The 21,483-nt window shown below is 45.2% G+C and overlaps 1 protein-coding gene across 4 annotated transcripts in view; it reads left to right on the forward strand.

The window, feature by feature from the left end:
* LOC143928076 (coagulation factor XIII B chain-like) overlaps positions 1-21,483 on the forward strand; it is a 1,173,165-nt gene that overhangs the window by 891,670 nt on the left and 260,012 nt on the right. For all 4 annotated transcript variants that reach the window (XM_077452688.1, XM_077452689.1, XM_077452690.1 and 1 more), the window contains one exon: positions 19,860-20,042. In XM_077452688.1, the coding sequence (XP_077308814.1) occupies positions 19,860-20,042 (183 nt within the window). The remainder of the gene's footprint in view (positions 1-19,859; positions 20,043-21,483) is intronic.

Genomic DNA, 21,483 nt, shown 5'->3' on the forward strand with positions numbered 1-21,483 from the left:
GTGGTAAAGGACTGCAAATCCACGACCGATTCTGGGATGCCCCGCAAGCGTAAGTTAGCTCTTCTGGAGCGATTTTCAGCGTCTTCAAGTCGAGAAAGCAGCACTGCATTCTCTTCACAAAGCATTAATTGCTCTTGAGCTTGTTCTTTGAGAGTAATCTCCATATCGTCAGCTCTAGTTTCAAGGTCTGCGGTGCGCTGTCCCAATTCACGTATTTCACGTGTTAGCTTAGTGGTAATTTGGTCTGATGTCGCTTTAAGCGCTTTGTGAAGCATTTTCTCTATATGAGAGAGGAGTTCTGTCTGCGGCATACCTGGGGCTGGCAAAGCAGGGAAGTCCTCTAAGCTGGGTCCGCACTCCTCGTCAGTGTCATCACTGCGGTGATCGGCTGTGTCCACTGGAGAGCTGGAGCGTTGCGATGTGGCCTGTGCCTTCGCCGCCATCTTGGACAAGGCCCACGCGAGCGCCTCTTTGATTGGTTTCGGCTTAGTTTTGCCTCTGTGCCCCGTTAAAACCATCCCGGGGGGAGCGCGGTGTTGTCTCTGGACCGTACCGGTTAGTTAGGTGTCACTTGTGTGATCGGCAGGATTATAAAAGCCCGGCACTGCTGCGGGGAATGCGGAGCTCTAACGGAAGGAGTCCATCTCGTCGAGCCTCGCGCATGCGCCCCCTTCCTGTTATTTTTTAAATGACCCTGTGACAAAAGTCTCTAGAGAAGTGCAGTATATGTGGAAGAAGGTATATAACACCCCGCTTCAATCTATCGTTTTGGGTTATAATACTTTTTTCTAATTGCGTTTGTCACTCTTTGCAGTAACGCTGCAGAACCGCTCAGCAGTCACAATACTGCACAGTGGAAATGCACTATACTATGCTTTCTATATTTGAAAGTATTTTATACGTGTATTACATCCCTATATACTGCACACCAAATAGTACACCTATACCAGTCCTTAAAAAGGACCTTTGTGGACCTAATAGTAGCTAGCTAGTGAACTACAGACTGTCCCTGCTCCAAACAGCAAACTATCCCTACACTGAGAAAAGACAGCTGCAGAATTAGTCAGCACTGCAGTGCACTATAATATGCTTTCTATATTTGAAAGAAAGTATATTATAAGTGTATTACAACCCTATATACTGTACACCTATACCAGTCCTTAAAAGGACTTTTTTGGACCCAATAGTAATAGCTAGTGATTACAGACTGACTGTCCCTGCTCCACACAGCGTCCTTTCCCTACACTGACAAAAGACAGAATGTAAAATGGCCACCAGATCAGGTCTATTTAAAAGGTAGAGGGTATGTCCATGTGCTGAAATGTCTCAATTGGCTGTCCTGTACCCCATGATGGATGTGTCATGGATCAAAGTTCTTCACAATGTAAACAAATATGTCCACCGCGAACAGCCGTATTTATCGGCATATAACACGAATAGGTGTATAACACGCACCTTCATTTAGGAGGGAAGTTTCAGGAAAAAAAAAATACTTTTTAAATAAAAACATTGAAGCAAAATAAGGGTCCGTGCCCATCAATGCAGCTTCACCATTACCCATCTGTAGCCTGATCAATGCCATCAGCCTGATCAATGCCACCTGCAGCCTCACAATTTTCCATAAATTCAGCTTGATCAATGCCCATCTGCAGCCTCACAATTGCCAATCAATGCAGTTTGATCAATGCCCATCTGCAGCCTGATCAATGCCCATATGCAGCCTCACTATTGCCATGAATGCAGCCTGATCAATGCCCATTTGCAGCCTCACCTCAGATTACTGCTGCCTCAGAGGGAACAGGGAGGGTGGCGGGACAAGTGCCATCAGATTACATACAGTGAGAGTCTCCTGTTTCCTCGGCAGCCTCTTTAATACAAAGTCCCACCTCCTGGACCAGCTTCTATGATAGACAGAACACTGGTCCAATGCCGGCCCAGGAGACGGATCTTCCTATTACAAAGGCCGCTGAGTAAGCAGGAGATTCTCGCTGTATGTAATCTGATGGCGCTCGTCCTGCCTCTCTCCCTGTTCCCTCCTAGGCAGCCGAAATTGCAGTATTGGCGTATAATGCGCACACACTATTTGCACCCGATTTCAGGGTGAAAAAGTGCGTGTTATATGCCAATAAATACAGTATGTGATAATGACTTCATATGCTCACTAGCCTTAAATAAAAAAATAAAAAATGGTATGAAGTCATATTTTTAATATCGATGCCAAAATGTCATGATTTCTGCCAGGTTATGCAAACCTTTGAGCACAGCTGTATACTTTGGGAAGTGGGCTCTGTATACAGTGCCTTGAAAAAGTATTCATACCCCCTGAAATTATCCACATTTTGTAATGTTACAACCAAACATGTAAATGTATTTTATTGGGATTTTATGTAGTAGACCAACACAAAGTGGCACATAATTGTTAAGTGGAAGGAAAATAAATGGTTTTCAATATTTTTTACAATATGAAAAGCGTGGTGTGCATTTGTATTCAGCCGCCTTTACTCTAATGCCCCTAACTAAAATCTAGAGAAACCAATTGTCTTCAGAAGTCACCTAATTAGTAAATAGTGGACTCTATTTTCTGTGTGTAATTTAATCTCAGTATAAATACTACTGTTCTGTGAAGCCCTCAGAGGTTTGTAAGAGAACCTTAGTGAAGAAACAGCATCACAAAGGCCTAGTTAGGCGGAACATCCCCCACACTCAGGAAGTGGTATTACTGACGGAAACACTCAAGCGAAGTCCTGGAACACGAGTCCAATGGATCTGGCTATAGGAACCCCCAATAACTAGAAAACACCAGTCTTGGAGTACATCAGGAATGATTTATTGGACAGAATACAGTCTTTTTACATTTTACACAAGGGGTAGATAATGAGGTAGGACTGCTCATGGATACTCCCCTATAGCAACCACTTAAAAGACAATTACACAATTAATATTTTAATTAACCCAGCACTTAAGGCAGCCTAGGTGACCAGACAGACTGTCTCTGCAGGTCAATGTGATTAGCTCTTTCAAGGATTGTGTATTTTTCAAAATTAACATTCAAGAAAACAGTCTCTAAAAAAATGTAACAAAAAAAGATTAATATAGCAATACCAAAAAAACAGGGTGAATGTGGAAAGAAAAAGGTCCTTGCAGCCAGTGTCCGCGACAGTGCCCCCCCCATCCCATAGTCCGGCAGACCCAACTAGATCCACCACGGGTCAGCTTGGGTCTGTCCGGGAGAGTCTTTATAGTTCAGTTTGTCGGGAAAATTCATCAGCGTTTCCATTCTGCTTTCCTGGCCGATACTGGATGGTAAAATTGTAAGGCTGCAGGGCAAAGCTCCATCGTAACAAATGTCCATTGTCCCCAGAGACCTGATTAAGCCAGATTAATGGGTTGTGGTCAGTGAGCACCTTAAAAGATCGTCCATAGAGATAAGGTTGGAATTTCTTGAGAGCTCACACCAGCGCCAAACACTCCTTCTCCGCGGCTGCATAACCGACTTCCCTGAGTAGCAGCTTCCGACTGATGTAGGCCACTGGGTGCTCACTGTCATCAGATCCTACTTGGCTTAGTACTGCCCTCAGCCTGAATGTAGAGGCATCTGTGTGGTAACAAACGTTTGGGTCAGTGGCAGCTAAAACAGGAGCTGAAGTTAGTGCATTCTTTAATTGTTGGAAGGCAGCTTCACACTCGGGGGACCACAGTACCTGTCGGGGAAGGTGCTTCTTAGTCAGGTCTGTCAGGGGCTTAGCGACGGAACTATATTGCGGGACAAACTTCCTATAGTACCCAGCTGTACCGAGGAAAGGCAGGACCTTGGTTTTAGTAGGGGGGGGGGGGGTGTCGGCCACAATCTTAGGCTCAGTTCGTTGTTGTCCACAAACCTACTTGATGTCCAAGGTACTGTACCTCGGACATCCCTATGCTGCATTTCTCTGGCTTAAGGGTTAGTCCTGCAGCCTTGATGCGGTCTAACATGACACCCAGGTGAACCAGATGGTCCTCCCAGGTATCACTGTAGATTGCAATGTTGTCCAGATATGCACAAGCATAGTCCTGGAGGCCATCGAGGAGTTGGTCTACCATCCTCTGGAAAGTCGCCGGGGCATTCTTCATCCCAAAATTTCATTAATTTAGACTTTAGGCCAAATGGGGTAATGAAAGCCGATTTTGGAATAGATTCCACATCCAGAAGAATTTGGCAGTAACCTTTGCATAGGTCGAGGGTTGTCAGGAATTTTCCCAGAGCAATGCGATCTAACAGATCATCCAACCAGGGCATAGGGTAAGCATCAGTGGTGGTGCACTCATTTAATCTGTGGTAGTCTATGCAGAAGCGAGTCGTGCCATCTCGCTTCGGTACAAGGACCACCGGGGAAGCCCAAGGGCTGCTGGATGGCTCAATGACTCCCAACTCAAGCATCTCCTTAATCTCATGATGCATCCCCTCTCTCACTGTCAGGTATCCGGTAAGCCGCCTGTCTTAGTAGCAGTTGTCCCGGGGTCTCCACTCGTCAGACTGCCATAGTAGTGTACCCAGGGACTGTAGAGAACATTTCCCTTCTCTGACTAAGTCTAGCTTGTTCTCTGTGTTGGACCTAGCTGGTCGTCAAGCTTTATCATCTCTATCCCTGCAGTAATCCTATTTAGGGAGCACCAGCAAGGGAAGACTCTCAGAATCTTCCACAGCTAGAGCACATATAGTGGCTACCTCTCCTGATCTTTCCCAGTATGCTTTCAACATATTCACATGAACGGTCCGTCAGACTCTTTCATCCGAACATTTAGACACTAGGTAGGTTGTATCACAGAGCTTTGCCACAACCCGGTAAGGTCCCTGCCAAGTGGCCTGTAACTTGTCCTGCTTGGTTGGCCTGAGGGCAAGAACCTCCTGCCCAACCTCCAGAGTGTGGTTCCGAGCAGTACGGTCGTACCATTGCTTCTGCCACTCTTGGGCAGCCCGAAGGTTCTCCTGGACAGTGTCCATGAGCTCCTTCAGTCTGTCCCTAAACTCAAGAACGTATGCTACGATAGAGGACCCTTGGGGATCAATTCCCCCTTCCCAGTGGGCTCTGACTAGATCTAGGGGCCCCCTCACCTGCCTCCCATACAGTAACTCAAACGGGGAGAACCCAGTAGATTCCTGTGGCACCTCCCAATAAGCAAAGAGAAGGTGCGGCAGATATCTCTCCCAATCCCTGTGAGGCTGCAAATGTCCTAAGCAGCTGTTTCAGTGTTACATTGAACCTCTCACACAGTCCGTTGGTCTGGGGTTGATAAGGAGAGCTCTGTAGGGGCTTTATCCCACAGAGCCTCCATAATTGCTGGAGTGAGCTCAGCAGTGAACTGGGTCCCCTGGTCAGAGATTTCCCAAGGGAAACCCACCCTGGTAAAGATCCGGAGCAAGGAATTGTGGATATTTGCCAGGGGAATGGCCTCCGGGTACCGGGTGGCATAATCCACCACAGTAAGGATATATTTCTTCCCAGAAGGACTAGGTCGGGGCAGTGGCCCAACCAGGTCTACAGCAATGCAGTTAAATTGTTCATCAATGATCTGTAAAGGATGTAGGGGAGCTTTCAGTGGGCCCCCATGATTACCCACTCGCTGGCATGTGTCACAGGTCCGGCAATACTGTCGGACATCCCCTGCAATCCCCCGCCAAAAAAAAAAAAACTGCTGAGTCAGATGGCGGAGGGTCCGGGACATCCCCAGGTGTCCGGCCAAGGGTATGTCATGCCCAATGCGCAGCAGGTCATGCCGATATTTCTGCGGCACAACCAGCTGCCGCTTGGGTGGATGGGAGGCTGCCTTTCTCTCAGTAACCCGATAGAGTAATTCCTGGACCCACTCTACCCAATCCCCCTCCAACCCCACCCCCCCCCCCCCCCCCGGTCCAATCCTGCCCTTTCCCTATAGCTAGCTAGGGAAGAGTCACAGAGTTGCCAGAGCAAAGTCTTGGGGAAAAGCCCAAGTCGGGGTAGGAATAGCTGGGGTAGGACAGTCTAGGTCAGGGGTGACAGGTCTTATCTGGGTCCCATCCTCGAGGCAGCGCACCTCCATCCGGGCTTGCTGGCGGGTGGTAACAGGGCAGGCTTACCTCTGCAGGCAAGTTCTGCATTATTCCAACTTCCACTTCTTTGGCCCCCGAACCCCAATCAAGGTGAACCCTGGCAGTGGACACCTGCATAACATTTCCCCCGGCAACCCGCACAGTCATGGAGCGTCCTGTCTGCTCTGCTGGGTTTATCATCCAGGACTGTATCAGGGTAATAGTAGCTCCGGTGTCCCGCAGTCCCTGGGCAGCCTGACCATTAATCCACACAGCTTGTCGATGGTGCAAACGATTATCCGTAGCAACAGCTTGCACAGGGTCTGCCTCATGCAGAATTCCAATATTCTCCTCACTTGGGTAAGTCACATTTCTCTCCAGACAGTGTGCAGCAGCCTGGGCAGGTCCAAGGGGCCTGTTGCTCCGCACATCCTGGGAAACATTCTGCGGACAATACCTCCTAACATACCTTGCTTAGTTGCATCTGTAGCAGAGGTCGCCTTTCCCTCGAGAAGATGGTAGCTGAGTGGGACCGGATCGACAGCTGGTGTGGAGAGGCAACGCTTCGTGGAATGTTGGGGACAGGCCAAGCTGAGGTCTTAGGCTCTGGTTGTACAGTCCGCCTTGAATCACATATTGGTCAGCTAGGGTGGTAGCTTCATCTACTGTGACTGGCCGCCGATCCTTACCCCACCTGAAGTTAGAGACTGGGTAATGATTGTAGAATTATTCCAGGAGGATTAGCTTGAGTGCATCTGCCATGGCAACAGCTTGGTGCCTGGTCATCCAACTCTCCGCTGCTCAGGTCATTTGATGAGCCCATTCTGTGTAGGGCTCTCTCTTTCAGCGGAGGTGGCGAAACCTCAAAACGAAGTGCCTCTGGAGTAATGCTGAAGCAAGCCAATAGTCTTTTACCCAATCATAGTCCTGGCTGATCTCGTCTGGGACATTATTGTACGCCTCTGCAGCCCTTCCTGTGAGCCGACTGACCAGGAGCGTGACCCAATCTGCTTTGACACCTTGGAGACTGCATTGCCGCTCAAACATTTGCAGGTAAACATCCATCTTATCTTCCCCGTCTTGAAACATTTGGAAAGCGGCATAGGGTAGCTTTTTGCTGGCCGCTGGAGCTTCCCGGTTGAACATAACTGACGCTCCTTGGTCCTGCTGGATTTAAGCCATTTGCAGCTGGGACACCTCTCGTAACACTTGACTGATAACCTCCTGCGGGGGGTGAGTACCATACAAGGCCAGTCGCCACTGGACGTCAGGCTGGAACTCTGTCGCCTCTGAGGTATGTGCTGGTGGGTAACTGGCCTTTTCGATCTCCATTAGTTCGGTGATGAGAATACAAAGAATTACCGCTCTAAGGTAATGACTTCTCCCAAAACAGCTGTCTCCACAATCCCACAGGCTGCTGGCTCTGTTTGCAACAGGAACTGAAGTAGAAAAGATGTAGCTGGATAGCCACACTCTGAATTATTCAACTTTATTTCAAAAATGTAATTAAAATCATAGCATCTAGGCTGGTAAACAGACTAACTGCACAGCCGCTGACATGTTTCACACTGAACACAGTGCTTAGTCATAGCTAATGAGCAGAATATAGTCCCAATGGTGGTTTGGGTGTGCCTAGGCAAGAGGAAGCATCCCACAGCTTGCCACCAATTGTGACGGAATGTCCCCTACACTCCGCTTGAGTGTTTGTCAGTAATACCGCTTCCTAAGTCTAAGAAGACAAGTCCAATGCATCTGGCTATAGGAACCCCCAAGAACTAGACAACACCAGTCTTGGAGTACATCAGGAATGATTTATTGGACAGAATACAGCCTTTTTATATGCATTTTACACAAGGGGGTAGATAATGAGGTAGGGCTGCTCATGGATACTGCCCCCTCCCCTATAGCAACAACTTAAAAGACAATTACACAATTAACATGTTAACCACTTCAGCCCCGGACCAATTAACAGCCTAAGGACCAGAGGTCTTTTTACAATTTCGCACTGCACTGCTTTAACTGGTAATTGCGCGGTCATGCACTGTTGTACCCAAACAAAATTTGCGTCCTTTTCTTCCCACAAATAGAGCTTTCTTTTGATGGTATTTGATTGCCTCTGCGATTTTTTTTTTTTTGTGATATAAATGGAAAAAGACCGAAAATTTTGAGAAAAAAAAATTATATTTTCTACTTTTTGTTATAAGAAAAATCGAATAAACTCAATTTTAGTCATACATTTAGGGCAAAATTTATTCAGCCACATGTCTTTAGTAAAAAAAAGTCAATAAGTGTATATCTATTGGTTTGCGCAAAAGTTATAGCGTCTACAAACTAGAGTACATTTTCTGGAATTTACACAGTTTTTAATTTACGACTGCACATCTCATTTCTTGAGGTGCTAAAATGGCAGGGCAGTACAAACCCCCCCCCCCCCCCAAATGACCCCATTTTGGAAAGTAGACACCCCAAGGAAGTTGTGGAGAGGCATGTTGAGCCCATTGAATATTTTTTTTTGTCCCAAGTGATTGAATAATGACACAAAAAAAAAAAAAAAAAAAAAGTTTACAAAAAGTTGTCACTAAACAATATATTGCTCACACATGCCATAGTTATATGTGGAATTGCACCCCAAAATATATTCTGCTGCTTCTCCTGAGTACAAGGATACAACATATATGGGACTTTTTGGGAGTCTAGCTGCGTACGGCACCCCGAAAACCAATCACCGCCTTCGGGGTTTCTAAGGGTGCAAATTTTTGATTTCACTCCTCACTACCTATCACAGTTTCGAAGGCCATAAAATGCCAAAATAGCACAAAACCCCCCCAAATGACCCCATTTTGGAAAGCAGACACCCCAAGCTATTTACTGAGAGGCATGTTGAGTCCATGAAATATTTTATATTTTGCCACAAGTTGCAGGAATTTTAATTTTTTTTTTTTTTTTGCACAAAGTTGTCACTAAATGATATATTGCTCACACATGCTATGGGCATAAGTCAAATTACACCCCAAAATAAATTCTGCTGCTTCTCCCGAGTACGGGGATACCACATGTGGGGGACTCTTTGGGAGCCTAGCCACGTACGGGACCCCGAAAACCAAGCACTGCCTTCCGGATTTAAATATAAAATGCTACCAAAAAAAACCTGTTAGCGATCAGGCCTGACTCTGCGATCGCTGCAGTTATGTGTTTAGTGTTTTGTAAGTGACAGTAATCGATCGATACTGCACTTGGGTGGGCTGGGCAGAGGGGCAAAATGCAGGTGCCAGCAGGTATCTAGGCTGATCCTGCTAACAATGCGTTTTTTTGGAACCCTAAACTGCTGGGGATGCCAGTATAGATCTGTTCAGATATTGATCTATTCAGATTCTATACCACTACGGGAGGTTTATGCTTTGCGTGTGGGTGTTAGCGGTACTGGCACTAACCTAGCGCTGCCTGGGGCGACACAGACCATGACCCTAAAACCTAATTGATATCACCCGCCGGGTGATCAGGGGGTTAAACTTTTATTGGGTAATAAATGGTGGGTGCCCTGATGCTATAAAAAGCAAACTAACCAGAGTCACCCGTAACACTTATACGGTGATCACTGGTGAAAGGGTTAACTAGGGGCAATCAGGGGGTTCAAATTTTTATTAGGTAGTATATGGGGGTCCCTGGCGCTATATAAAAACCTGACGGGGAACCTAAATAACTAACTGGCTAACCAGCGTCACCAGTGACACTTATACTGTGATCGCTGGTGAAAGGGTTAACTAGGGGCAATCAGGGGGTTAAAACCATTATTGGGTAGTATATCGGGGTACCTAGCGCTATAAAAACCTGGCGGTGAACCTAAAAAAAACTAGTTACCTAGCGACACTAATGCAGCGATCAGAAAAATGATCGCTTAGTGACACTGGCAAAAGGGTTAACTCTAGGGGCAATAAGGGGGTTAAACCTTTATTGGGGGGTGGTAGGGGGCTACCCTGCACCTAACACTAACTGCCCTGACAGTTTTTACTTTTACAACTGACACTGAATGCAGTGATCAGTAAATAAATGATCACTGCAATCAGTGACACTGTGACTGGGGGGGGGGGGGGGGGGGTTTGTGCGCCTGTGTGTGCCTACATGTCAGTGTAGTGTTGGTGCACACTTACTTTCTGTCTTCTCCTCGTAGTCCGGTCAAAAAGACCTCCCCGAGGAGAATAGCATCACTTCCTCCCTGCCTGTGTATACAATACACAGGCAGGGAGGAAGCTTCTCATTCGCCAGGAGCGATCGAGAGGGGATGGCCAGAAACCAACGGCCATCCCCTCATCCCGGATCGCTCCTGAAGTGAAACGGACCGCCGTATCCAGCGGGAGGGGGTCCGATCGGACCCCCCACCCACTGGAAGGCAAGCATGTACATGCTTGTGCCTGTACATGCCATTGCGATGACGTACAATGGCAATACGGCGGTCCTTAAGTGGCTAATTAACCCAGCACTTAAGGCAGCCTAGGTGGCCAGACAGTCCGTTTCCGCAGGTCAATGTGATTAGCTCTTTCAAGGATTGTGTATTGTTCAAAATTAACATTCAAGAAAACAGTCTCTCAAAAATGTAACAAAAAAGATTAATATAGCAATACCAAAAAACAGGTGAATGGACAGAAAAAGGTCCTTGCAGCCAGTGTCCGCGACACCTACGAACACCCCAGACAGGTCAGGGATAAAGTTGTGGAGAAGGTTAAAGCAGGGTTAGGTTATAAAAGAATATCCCAAGCTTTGCAATCCATCATCTGAAAATGAAAAAAAGAGTATGTCACAACTGCAAAGCTACCAAGACATGGCCGTCAACCTAAACTGACAGGCTAGGCAACAAGAGCATTAACCCTTTCATGACTAAGCCTATTTTTGGCAATTGGTGTTTACAAGTTAAAATCCATATTTTTTGCTAGAAAATTACTTGGAACCCCCAAACATTATATATATTTTTTTAGCAGAGACTCTAGAGAATAAAACGGCGATTGTTGCAATATTTAATGTGACACAGTATTTGCGCAGCAGTGTTTTAAACGCAACTTTTTGGGAAAAGGGACACTTTCATGAATTAAAGAAAAACGATACCTTAAAATTAGCCCAATTTTTTTGCATAATGTGAAAGATAATGTTACGCCGAGTAAATAGATACCAAACATGTCACACTTTATAATTGCACGCACTCGTGGATTGACGACAAAGTACGATACCTAAAAATCTCAATAGGCGACGATTAAATTTTTTTTTACGGTTACCAGGTTAGCGTTACAGAGGTCTAGTGCTAGAATTATTGATCTCGCTCTGACGATCGTGGCGATACCTCACATGTGTGATTTGAACACCGTTTACATATGCGGGCGAGATTTCCGTATCCGCTTTCTTTGCTTCGCGAGCTCGCGGGGACGATGGGCGCTTTAAAAATTTTTTTTTTTTTTTTTAATTTATTTTAAAATGAATAAATTGTTTTTAAAAAATAAAACATTTGATCACTTTTATTGCTGTCACAAGGAATGTAAACATCCCTTGTGACAGTAATAGGTGGTGACAGGTACTCTTTATGGAGGGATCGGGGGTCTAAAAGACCCCCGATCCCTCCTTTACACTTCAATGTATTCAGATCACCTAAAACAGTGATTCTGAATACCGTATATTTTTTTTTAAAACCGGCTCCATTGGCAGCCGAGTAAACGGGAAGTGACGTCATGACGTCGCTTCTGTGTTTACTATTAGGATACTGGAACAAAGCCAATTACGGCTTCTTTCCAGTTCCTCCCCAGCAGCCGGAGGCATTGGAGGTTGAATCTGTGCTCCTCGATCGGGAGCACCGTTAACGTCCCCTCCCACTCCTCCAGCATAACAGCCGAGCGGCTTTTAGCTGCTTCGGTTGTTATGGCTGGATAGCCAATCGCCCGCTGGAAAAAACAGTACCGGGATGATGCCTGCAGGTGCGGGCATCATCCCGGTATAACCCCTGGAAGCCGAGTAGGCAGATCTGCGTACACTCGGCGGGAAGGGGTTAATCAGAAGCAGCCAAGAGGCCCATGGTAACTCGAGGAGCTTCAGCGTTCCACAGCTCAGGTGGGATAATCTGTCCACTGGACAACTATTAGTTGTGCATGCCACAAACTTTGGCCTTTATGGAAGAGTTGCAAGAAGAAAGCCATTGTTGAAAGAAAGCCATAAGAAGTCCCATTTGCCATTTTCGAGAAGCCATGTGACGAACACAGAAAACATGTGGGTGCTCTGGTCAGATCAGACCAAAATGTAACTTTTTTGGCCTAAAAGCAAAATGTGCGGTGGAAAATCTAACACTGCACATCACCTTGAACACACCATCCCCACCGTTTCAAGGAGTATGAATATGTCACGTCTACCTCAATGCAGGTGGTGAGACTCTAGCTAGCCAACGTGTGTAGCCCTCTTTCCCTTAAGGCAGGCAGGCCTACCGGTACTTGGTTGCCCCCAGGACTTCTACACAATTCTATAGTGCCTGGCCACCACACCAGGGCAGACACGAACAGAGAAAATGGCAGACTACTTGCAGTTTAGCAGGCAGATAGCGTGGTTCTAAGACGGTCCAGGTAATAAAGCAGGCGAAGTTCAGGGAATACTCCAATATCCGATCCAATGACAGTCTAGGTCAGTGATGGCAAACCTTGGCACTCCAGATGTTTTGAAACTACATTTCCCATGATGCTCCACTACACTGCAGAGTGCATGAGCATTATGGGAAATGTAGTTCCAAAACATCAGGGGTGCCAAGGTTCGCCATCACTGGTCTAGGTGAAAGGCAGGCTGAGTTCAGGGAAAAGCCCAAACTCTGATAAGGGTCATGCATAGAGAAATCCAACAGCAAAGCAAGGCAGACAAATGGGAGGCTTGATCAGGAACAATGCAGATAAGCGTCTCTATCACAAGCAAGGGATAGTGTTTGGATTGCTTATATCAGGTGACTTATCAGATCAGTCATCTTGCAGGTGAACACAGACAGGGGAAAAGCAACAGCCAACACCCGGGTGCTGGAAGGAGGAACAGGGGCACTAAGTGATCAGGACATTACACTACACCCCCCCCCCCCCGAGGAGGGGCCCCCAGAACCTAAAAGACCAGTTGGACATCCAGCAGAGTACCATCAGACTGGGCAGAGGTCCGTGGATCCACAAGGTCAGGCTAGTTAGCAGGGGAAGTGTCACAGGGGTCAAGCCGGACAGCTGAAACAGGAGCAGAATACAGAGAGCTCTGAAAAAAGGATTGAAAGCCCCACCTGGTTGAATGAGGCAGTTTATCCAAAGGGTGGATTGAACCTCTTAGACCAATTAGAGAAGTAGGGTGAGCTCAGGTTACAGAAAACCCTGAATAAGAAAAAGCAGGAGGCACAGTGTCATGGGCGGGACCGGCACAGTTAATGCAGTGGCCCACCAAGCTGCATCGCCAAGCGCAGCGACTGTCTGAATCATGTCACCAGAAGGTCCCGAGTAAGAAAAAACAGGAAGTTCAATGGGCATGGGCTAAACTGGCGTAACTGATGCAGTGGCCGACTGGGTCGCATCGCCAGGTGTAGCAACTGTCTGTATCGGATTGCCAGGCATAGCGACTGTCCGAATTACATCGCTAGAGAGTCCAGAATAAGAAAAGCAGAAAGTTCAATGGGCATGACCTGAACTGGCATAATTGATGCAGTGGCCGACTGGGCCACATCACCAGGTATAGCCAGGGCTGTCTTTAAGGCAGGGAAAAGGGGGAAGCTGCCCTGGGCCCTGTCATTGTTGTGGGGCCCAAAGCAGCTGCCTCATACTTGCCAACTATCCCAGTTTAAATTCCCTTGTCCCTTGAAGTTTTAATCCTGTGCTGTGTCACGATATCTCAGTGTGAAGTGCTGGTACTAATGCTGTCCAGCTCTGCCCTATTGTGTACAGATGACTCACCTGCAGACCCTGTGTTTACATGGAAATAAATGGCATACATATGTAAATAGTGGTGACATTGATATGTAAATAAAGGTGGCAGTCATATGTGTATCATGCTTCCATGCAGTGAGGAGATGTTGTGCTGTAACCTCTAGCAACCAATCAGTGAGCATTATTACTGTACAGTAATCTCTAGCAACCAATTAACAAGCAGAAATCATTTGCTGTAGCCTCTAGCAACCAGTCATTAAGCAATAATGATATGCTGTAACCAATCGCAATTGCTGCCTGATCTGAAACAGTAACCTGATTTCAACCACTTCCCACCTGGCCAATGTACATAAAAGGCCGGGTGGGAGCGCTCTACTTCTGAGAGGACGTTCAGGAACGTCCTTCAGAAGGAGGGGGATCGTGCGATCCCGATGTGCTTGTGTCACCCGGACACGGCGCATCTCGGATCAGCAGGAGGGCTCTGTGATTTGCCCTCCTGATCACATGACGGCCGTGTCCAATCATGGCCGTCATGTGATGTAAACAAACAGCCGGTTGCTAGGCAATCGGCTCCTCCTCTCCTCACACAGAAGTCATCGCTGAGGAGAGCAGAACGCTGCAGCCGGCTGATGATCAGTGAGTATGAGCTGTTTTTACAGCTTTTTACTAACTGATCACCAGTCTAGTGTAAACACACATCACCACACAGTGTAAACACACATGTCCCCAAATAATAAAAAGACATATCCCCAAATAAAAAAAAAAAAAAAAAACACATGTCCCCCACATATGTCCCACTAAAATCACATGTTCCAATGATTATCTGCACACATATGTACATGATCATTTGCGTACATATGTCCGTGATCACGCAAACCAATTATTATACACTTAACAGATTTTTTTTTACCAAAAACATGTAGCAGAATACATTTTGGCTTAAATTTATGACAAAATTTGATTTTATTGGATTTCTTTTAAAATAGAAAATATTGTTTTTTTTTCCAAATTTCCGCTTTTTTTGCGCTTATATCGCAAAAAATAAAAAAAACGGAGTCGTGAATAAATACCACCAAAATAAAGCTCTATTTGTGAGAACAAAATGATAAAAATTTCATTTGGGTGCACTGTAGCATGACTGCCTAATTGTCATTGAAAGCTGAAAATTGGTCTGGGAAGGAAGGGGGCAAAAGTGCCCTGTATTGTAGTGGTTAAGTCTAGCTGCTATTTATCGTATGTCTTAGAGCAGGTGGAGAGTGAAATTGCATGCCCCCCCCCCCCCCCCCCCCCCAAGATTTTTTTTTCCCAGGGTCCAATCAATATTAAAGATGGCCCTGGGTGTAGCAACTATCTGAATCACATCACCAGGTGTAGCGACTGTCTGAATTGCATCACTAGGTGTTGTGACTGTCTGAATCGCATCACAAGGTGTAGCGAAAGGGGAACTTGTGGACAAGTTAGCCTGGCTGTGCGTCCAAGGGAGTTTAGTGACAGGCAAAGGTAGGGGTAATCCAGGGGGCTTGACTTCTGAGGATTTTGAGGACGTTTCCAAACAGGGCTCAAGGCTACGAGACAACAGATACACTTGGTTTCTAGAGGGAGAGGGTTCAGGCTGTGGCCATTGGCTGAAGAGGTGGCCTGTAGAGAATTCAATAGACTTGTCTGCGTCTTGCATGGTTATGTAAACTGTAGTCACATTTGGAAACGTTGTCATGAACAGGATCTGAATAGGACTGGAAAAAAGGCAGATGACTGGTACTGGCCACACAAGAGTTATACATGGGCAGGTCTTAATGCAATTCTGGATGTAGGTCTAGGAACAGGACCCAATCTCTTCTGCAGCCCAGTCTATGTGCAGGTTGTGAAGTTTAAGCCAGAGATACCCCAAGATAAGGGGATAAGCAGAAGAGATCAGGTAGAAGCTGATTACCCTGCCTCCCCAATGTTCAGAGAAATGGGTACCCTACACAAGGTCAGCAGACCCATGGACAAAGGGCAATTATCAACGGCTAAGACTGAGAAGGGTCAGTGCACCTTAGTCACTGTAATCTGTAGACTGTGTGCTAGGTCATTATCAATGAAATTGCTAGCAGCACCAGAATCAATGAAAACAGAGAGGTGGTGAGAGAACTTAGCAGAACTAAGTTGTGCAGGAACAAATAAGCCATTTCTGAGGGAAACAGACACAGTATGGCCAATAGAAACCCTGAGTCAGGTGCCTAGCAGTGGAAATCAGAACAGTATTGCTCCGCAGTGCGTTTACCCTGATGTAATGACCTAAGATTAGCTTCTGCTGAGTGGGCACAGTCAGGATCATCAGTGTAAACCCAGGGCCTTGAAAAAATTTTTAACTGACCCTCGGGCTTTTAGTCTCTCCACAGATGACCCAGACAAAGACTGGGGATACCCCTGCAACCATTTAATAATCAGGCTGTCCCGCTGTGCTTCAGAAGCGGAGGAGTGTTGTTTGAGCTTAAAGTATAGCATACAACAATTTTTTAAGTCAGAAAATACATGGGGGTTACCAGAAAAACGGTCAGGGAGGTTAACTTTGGGCTCTGGCTCCTGCGTTACTGCTGGAGGTGCGTTTACAAACACAGACAGTTCCTGGACTTTGACGTGTCAGTTTGCCAATTTCTTCAGTAAATAAATGGGCCAGTGCAGTGTCCATCTTGATAGGAATTTTTTGTTAAAGGCTTGTGATAATGTCACGTCTACCTCAATGCAGGTGGTCAGACACTATAGCTAGCTACTGTGTGCTTCACCTATAGTAGCCCCCTTTCCCTTAAGGCAGGCAGGCCTACCGGTACTTGGTTGCCCCCAGAACTTATACACAATGCTATAGTGCCTGGCCACCACACCAGAGCAGACACGAACAGGGCAAACGGAAGACTACTTGCAATTTAGCAGACAGACAGCGTGGTTCTAAAACGGTCAAGGTAATAAGGCAGGCTGAGTTCAGGGAATACTCCAATATCCGCTCCAATGACAGTCTAGGTGAAAGGCAGACTGAGTTCAGGGAATACTCCAATATCCGATCTGGGTCATACAAAAGGAAATCCAACAGCAAAGCAAGGCAGGCAAATGGGAGGCTTGATCAGGAACAGTGCAGGTAACTGTCTCCACCACATGCAAGAGGCAAAGTGTTGGATTTGCTTATATCTGGTGACTGATCAGATCAATCATCTTGCAGGTGAACACAGAGAGGGGAAAAGCAACAGCCAACACCCAGGTGCTGGAATGAGGAACAGGGGCACTAAGTGATCATGACAGAATACTTTTTCAATGCACCGGATCTGATACTTTGCACAGCTATTTGTGTTTACTGTTTGGGCATTTTTCATATAAACATATAATTTTTTTTTTAATTTTATGTTTTTAAAGAGGAGTTTCCATAAAAAAAATAAAAAAAAAAGTCAGCAGCTACAAATACTGCAGCTGCTGACATTTAATAATCGGACACTTACCTGTTCCAGGGTCCAGCGATGTGGGGGGATCAAAGCCCCGCTCGTAGCCCCCCTCCACTCGGCGGCGCCGGCATTGCAACTGTGGGCACCCGGCTGTGGCGTCACAGCCGGGCACCCACTGCGCATGCACGAGCGGCACCGCACCCCGTGATTGGCCACGTATTCATCTGGGACCAGTCACGTGTCCCAGATGACTGACAGGAGGGAGGGGGCAGAGCCTGAGCCCTTCCTGCCCTGAGGGGAAGTGATGTCAGGAGCCCAGGCACTGAAGGAGACAGACTACGAGGGACCCCCTAGCAAGAGGCATTTAGAGGTGAGTTAAAAAAATAATAATTTCCAAATTTTTTTTTGTTTGTTTTTTTTTAGGAATTTTTATTATTTTATTTTTTTCTGTGCAACACCACTTTAATGACGGGGTTTCTCTACAGATGTCTTTATCAACTTAGATTTTGTCATTTCCTGAAGATGTGAACATTGTTTCACAAATGCATTGAGATATTTATACCAGTGCCTGGTCACCTTTGTATGTCTTTGCTGTTGTGAAAACAACATGGCATTATATGGCAACATACCCCAATGTATACCTTTTAAAACTTGGTTTTCTTTGTATTCTGCTTCTTAAATTTTAATATGGAATGTAAATAAAAAGATGTAACTTTTTAAATAATTGTATCATTTTATTGGGCGGTTCTTTAAAAGTCCCACAGGCATTCTTTTTACTTTAAGAAATTGTTTCAGGGACTGAATTCTGCCTACATCTGTGCACCCAAACCATCATTATCTATGTGGCAAAATATCCACCATGCTCTGCTCTGGAGCTCTGGAGTTTGTCCTACATGTTCAAGTGTATGGGCTGCCCTATGCCCGATGAGTGGAAATACTTTAAATTGCCCCCCCAAAACAATTCACGTGGGAACTCAAGATATGTAAATGGCGCCTGACAGCTGAGTGTCTCCGTTCACATCATCTTATGCACTTATATATAGATGGTTATACTATGCAATCTGATTGTACAATCTCTGTACACATGTATTCAATTTGTATCAAATCAGGCAGGCCCTTGCACTACCTAGTAAATGGTAGATCTAAAGTAGATTGTACAGTGTATGGCTTCCTTAAAGGAAGAAGTAGGAAAGTTGGTGGAAATAAAACAAGAGGTAGTAGAGTAATGAGGAAGGTGTGGTCCAGACAGGTAAACACTCCCTATTCTGTGATGCAGTAAGGTAGGGCTTGAAGGGATATGAAGCTTACTGGAATGTCACATGATCTACAGGAAGTGATTTTAATTTTGAGCAGAGGTGAGCACATTGGGATGACTTGATGGCTTGAAAGACATTACAAAAGGCTTCTATTTAATATAAAAAGGTGAAAACCAAAATGATTTTTGACTTTAACCGCTTGCTGACCACCTCACGACGATATACGTCAGCGGAAGGGTTTGTACAGGCAGAATCGTGTACCTGTACGTTGCTCTTTAAGAGGCGGTGCGTCCGCGGCAAGCTCCGTGAGTCATGTCGCGGGTCCTGTGGACACGATCTCCTCACGGAGAGGAAGAACGGGGAGATGCTAATGTAAACAAGCATCTCCCCGTTCTGCCTAGTGACATTGTCACTGATCTCTGCTCCCTGTGATTGGAGCAGAGATGAGTGATGTGTCACAATACAGCCACGCCCCCCACAGTTATAAACACGCCTCGGGACACACTTAACCCCTACACTGCCACCTAAGGGTTAACCCCTTCACTGCCAGTGTAATTTACACAGGAATCAGTGCATTTGTATACCACTGATTGCTGTATAAATAAAATGTGTCAAAAAAGTCCGATGTGTCTGCCATAATTTCACAGTTACGATAAAAATCGCTGATCGCCGCCATTTTAAAAAAAAATTAATAAAAATACCATAAAACCTTCCCCTGTTTTGTAAACCTATAACTTTTGCGCAAACCTTAAAGCTTATTGCGATTTTTTTTTTTTTTACCAAAAATATGTAGAAGAATACGTATCAGCCTAAACTGAGGATTTTTTTTTTTTTTATATATTTTTGGGGAATATTTATTGTAGCAAAAAGTAAAAAAAAATTAGTTTTTTGTCAAAATTGCCGCTCTTTTTTTTTTTTATAGCGCAAAAAATAAAAACCACAGTGGTGATCAAATACCACCAAAAGAAAGCTGTATTTGTGGGAAAAAAAGGATGTAAATTTTGTTTGGGAGCCACAAAGCACGATCCCGCGCAATTGTCAGTTAAAGCGACGCAGTGCCGAATTGCAAAAAGTGCTCTGGTCAGCAAGGGAGTAAATTCTTCCGCTGCTGAAGTGGTTAAATATATATTTTAAAATACAAAATTGTAACAATAATAGTAACATGGTAAAAAATAAATTGTAAAAATATGTGGTTACGTGACTTAAGTTGTGTATATATATTTTTTTTTTCTTTTTGCAGAATTTGGACAGACCTGTGGTGAACCACCAGTAGTGCCATTTGGAGACATCACAGAAATCAAACAAAAGAGCTATCGATCAGGCTCTTCTGTAACATATAAGTGTGCAAATTATCATAAGCTTGAAGGAGAAGATGTCATTACATGTAGAGATGGAGAATGGAAAAAGAAGCCAGTCTGTCGAGGTATGGTGATTCCACTATTTATGGAAAGTTTCTTTGTTTTTTTTAAACATAGGTGCAGGTACTGTATATATTAGTCTACTAATAATTTACTGTAGGTCTGAAGTCGCTCAGTATATGATAACATGCACACCAAACATTTTGTATGTAAATGCTGAAGTTTTGGTACGCAATAGTTCACAGAACAGTACATTTTCCACTGCCTTGCATACCAAAATTATTTGTTTTTAGAAATACCCTGACTATATATTTTTTTATAAAAATGGAAAAAATAAACAAAAATGCACCTCTACTTTGTTTAATGTATAATGTATTTAGTATATTTAACCCAATTCCAAATATCGTCTCTATTTTGTTCTCTCCTATTTATCCCGGCTGCAGGAATTCTAGATATATTTAGTCCTCCTAGATTGTAAACTCTAACAAGCAGGGCCCTCTGATTCCCCCTGTCTTGTTTTGTATTGTAATGTCTGCCCTAATGTTGTAAAGTGCTCTGTAAACTGTCGGCACTATATGAATCCTGTATAATAATAATAATATAATAAGTCTTTGATACATAAGTCTACTCTGTAAGGTCCAAAACAAGGGCATATTTTTTTGTAGCTATTAGGCATTATACTTACCTGCTCTGTGCAATGCTTTTGCACAGAGCAGCCCAGATCCTCTTCTTTTTGGGTGATCCTGGCTCCTCCCTTCTGCCGAGTGCCCCCAATAGCAACCCTCTTGCTATGGGAGCACTCGAGCAGGCTCACTCCTGTGCAGCGCAGTGTGTCAATTCATCCCACTTTTTTCATTGGCTGTGACTGACAGCAACAGGAGCCAATGGCTTCCACTGCTGTGTGAGCCAAGCAGGAGAGAGAGACTCGGGAGAGCTGCTGCTCTCATGCACATTGGTGGATCGAGAGGTTATAGCCCATCAATTCAGAGTTCAAAAGAAATGACCGTTCTAAGAAAAAAAAAATTCTGCTTCTATCATGAGCATGAATGTCTTGTGCTGCATACACACGACCGGACTTTGCAGCAGACTAGGTCCGTTGGGATCAGTCCGTCCGACAATACGATCGTGTGTGGGATAATCAGATCGTTTTTTCTTTCAAAAATATAACGGACCTAGACCCCGACCCGGCAATGGCTCTGTTGAACTGGTTGCCCCAGGCCTTTACTAAAGACCAAAACCGAATTTTTCTTCAAGTAACGACCGCTGCTAAACAAACTATTGCGAAAGCCTGGAGGACACCTTCTCTGAATTTATCCGAAACGAAGCATAGAGTCACGCAGGCTATGATCCATAGTAAGATTGAGGCTGTTTTCCTGGATAAGATCCCACTATTTACTAAAATATGGCAACCTTGGGTAGACAACTTCCTACCAAAAGATTTCGACACCCGTCTCATGGTTCCTTAGCCCAGATTGGACGCAACAGATAATGCCCGGGGTTCGCGTG

The sequence above is a fragment of the Lithobates pipiens genome, unplaced genomic scaffold (assembly GCF_037356315.1).
Source record: "Lithobates pipiens isolate NorthernLeopardFrog02 unplaced genomic scaffold, aLitPip1_a1.2 Scaffold_23, whole genome shotgun sequence".
NCBI classification, from domain to species: Eukaryota; Metazoa; Chordata; class Amphibia; order Anura; family Ranidae; genus Lithobates; species Lithobates pipiens.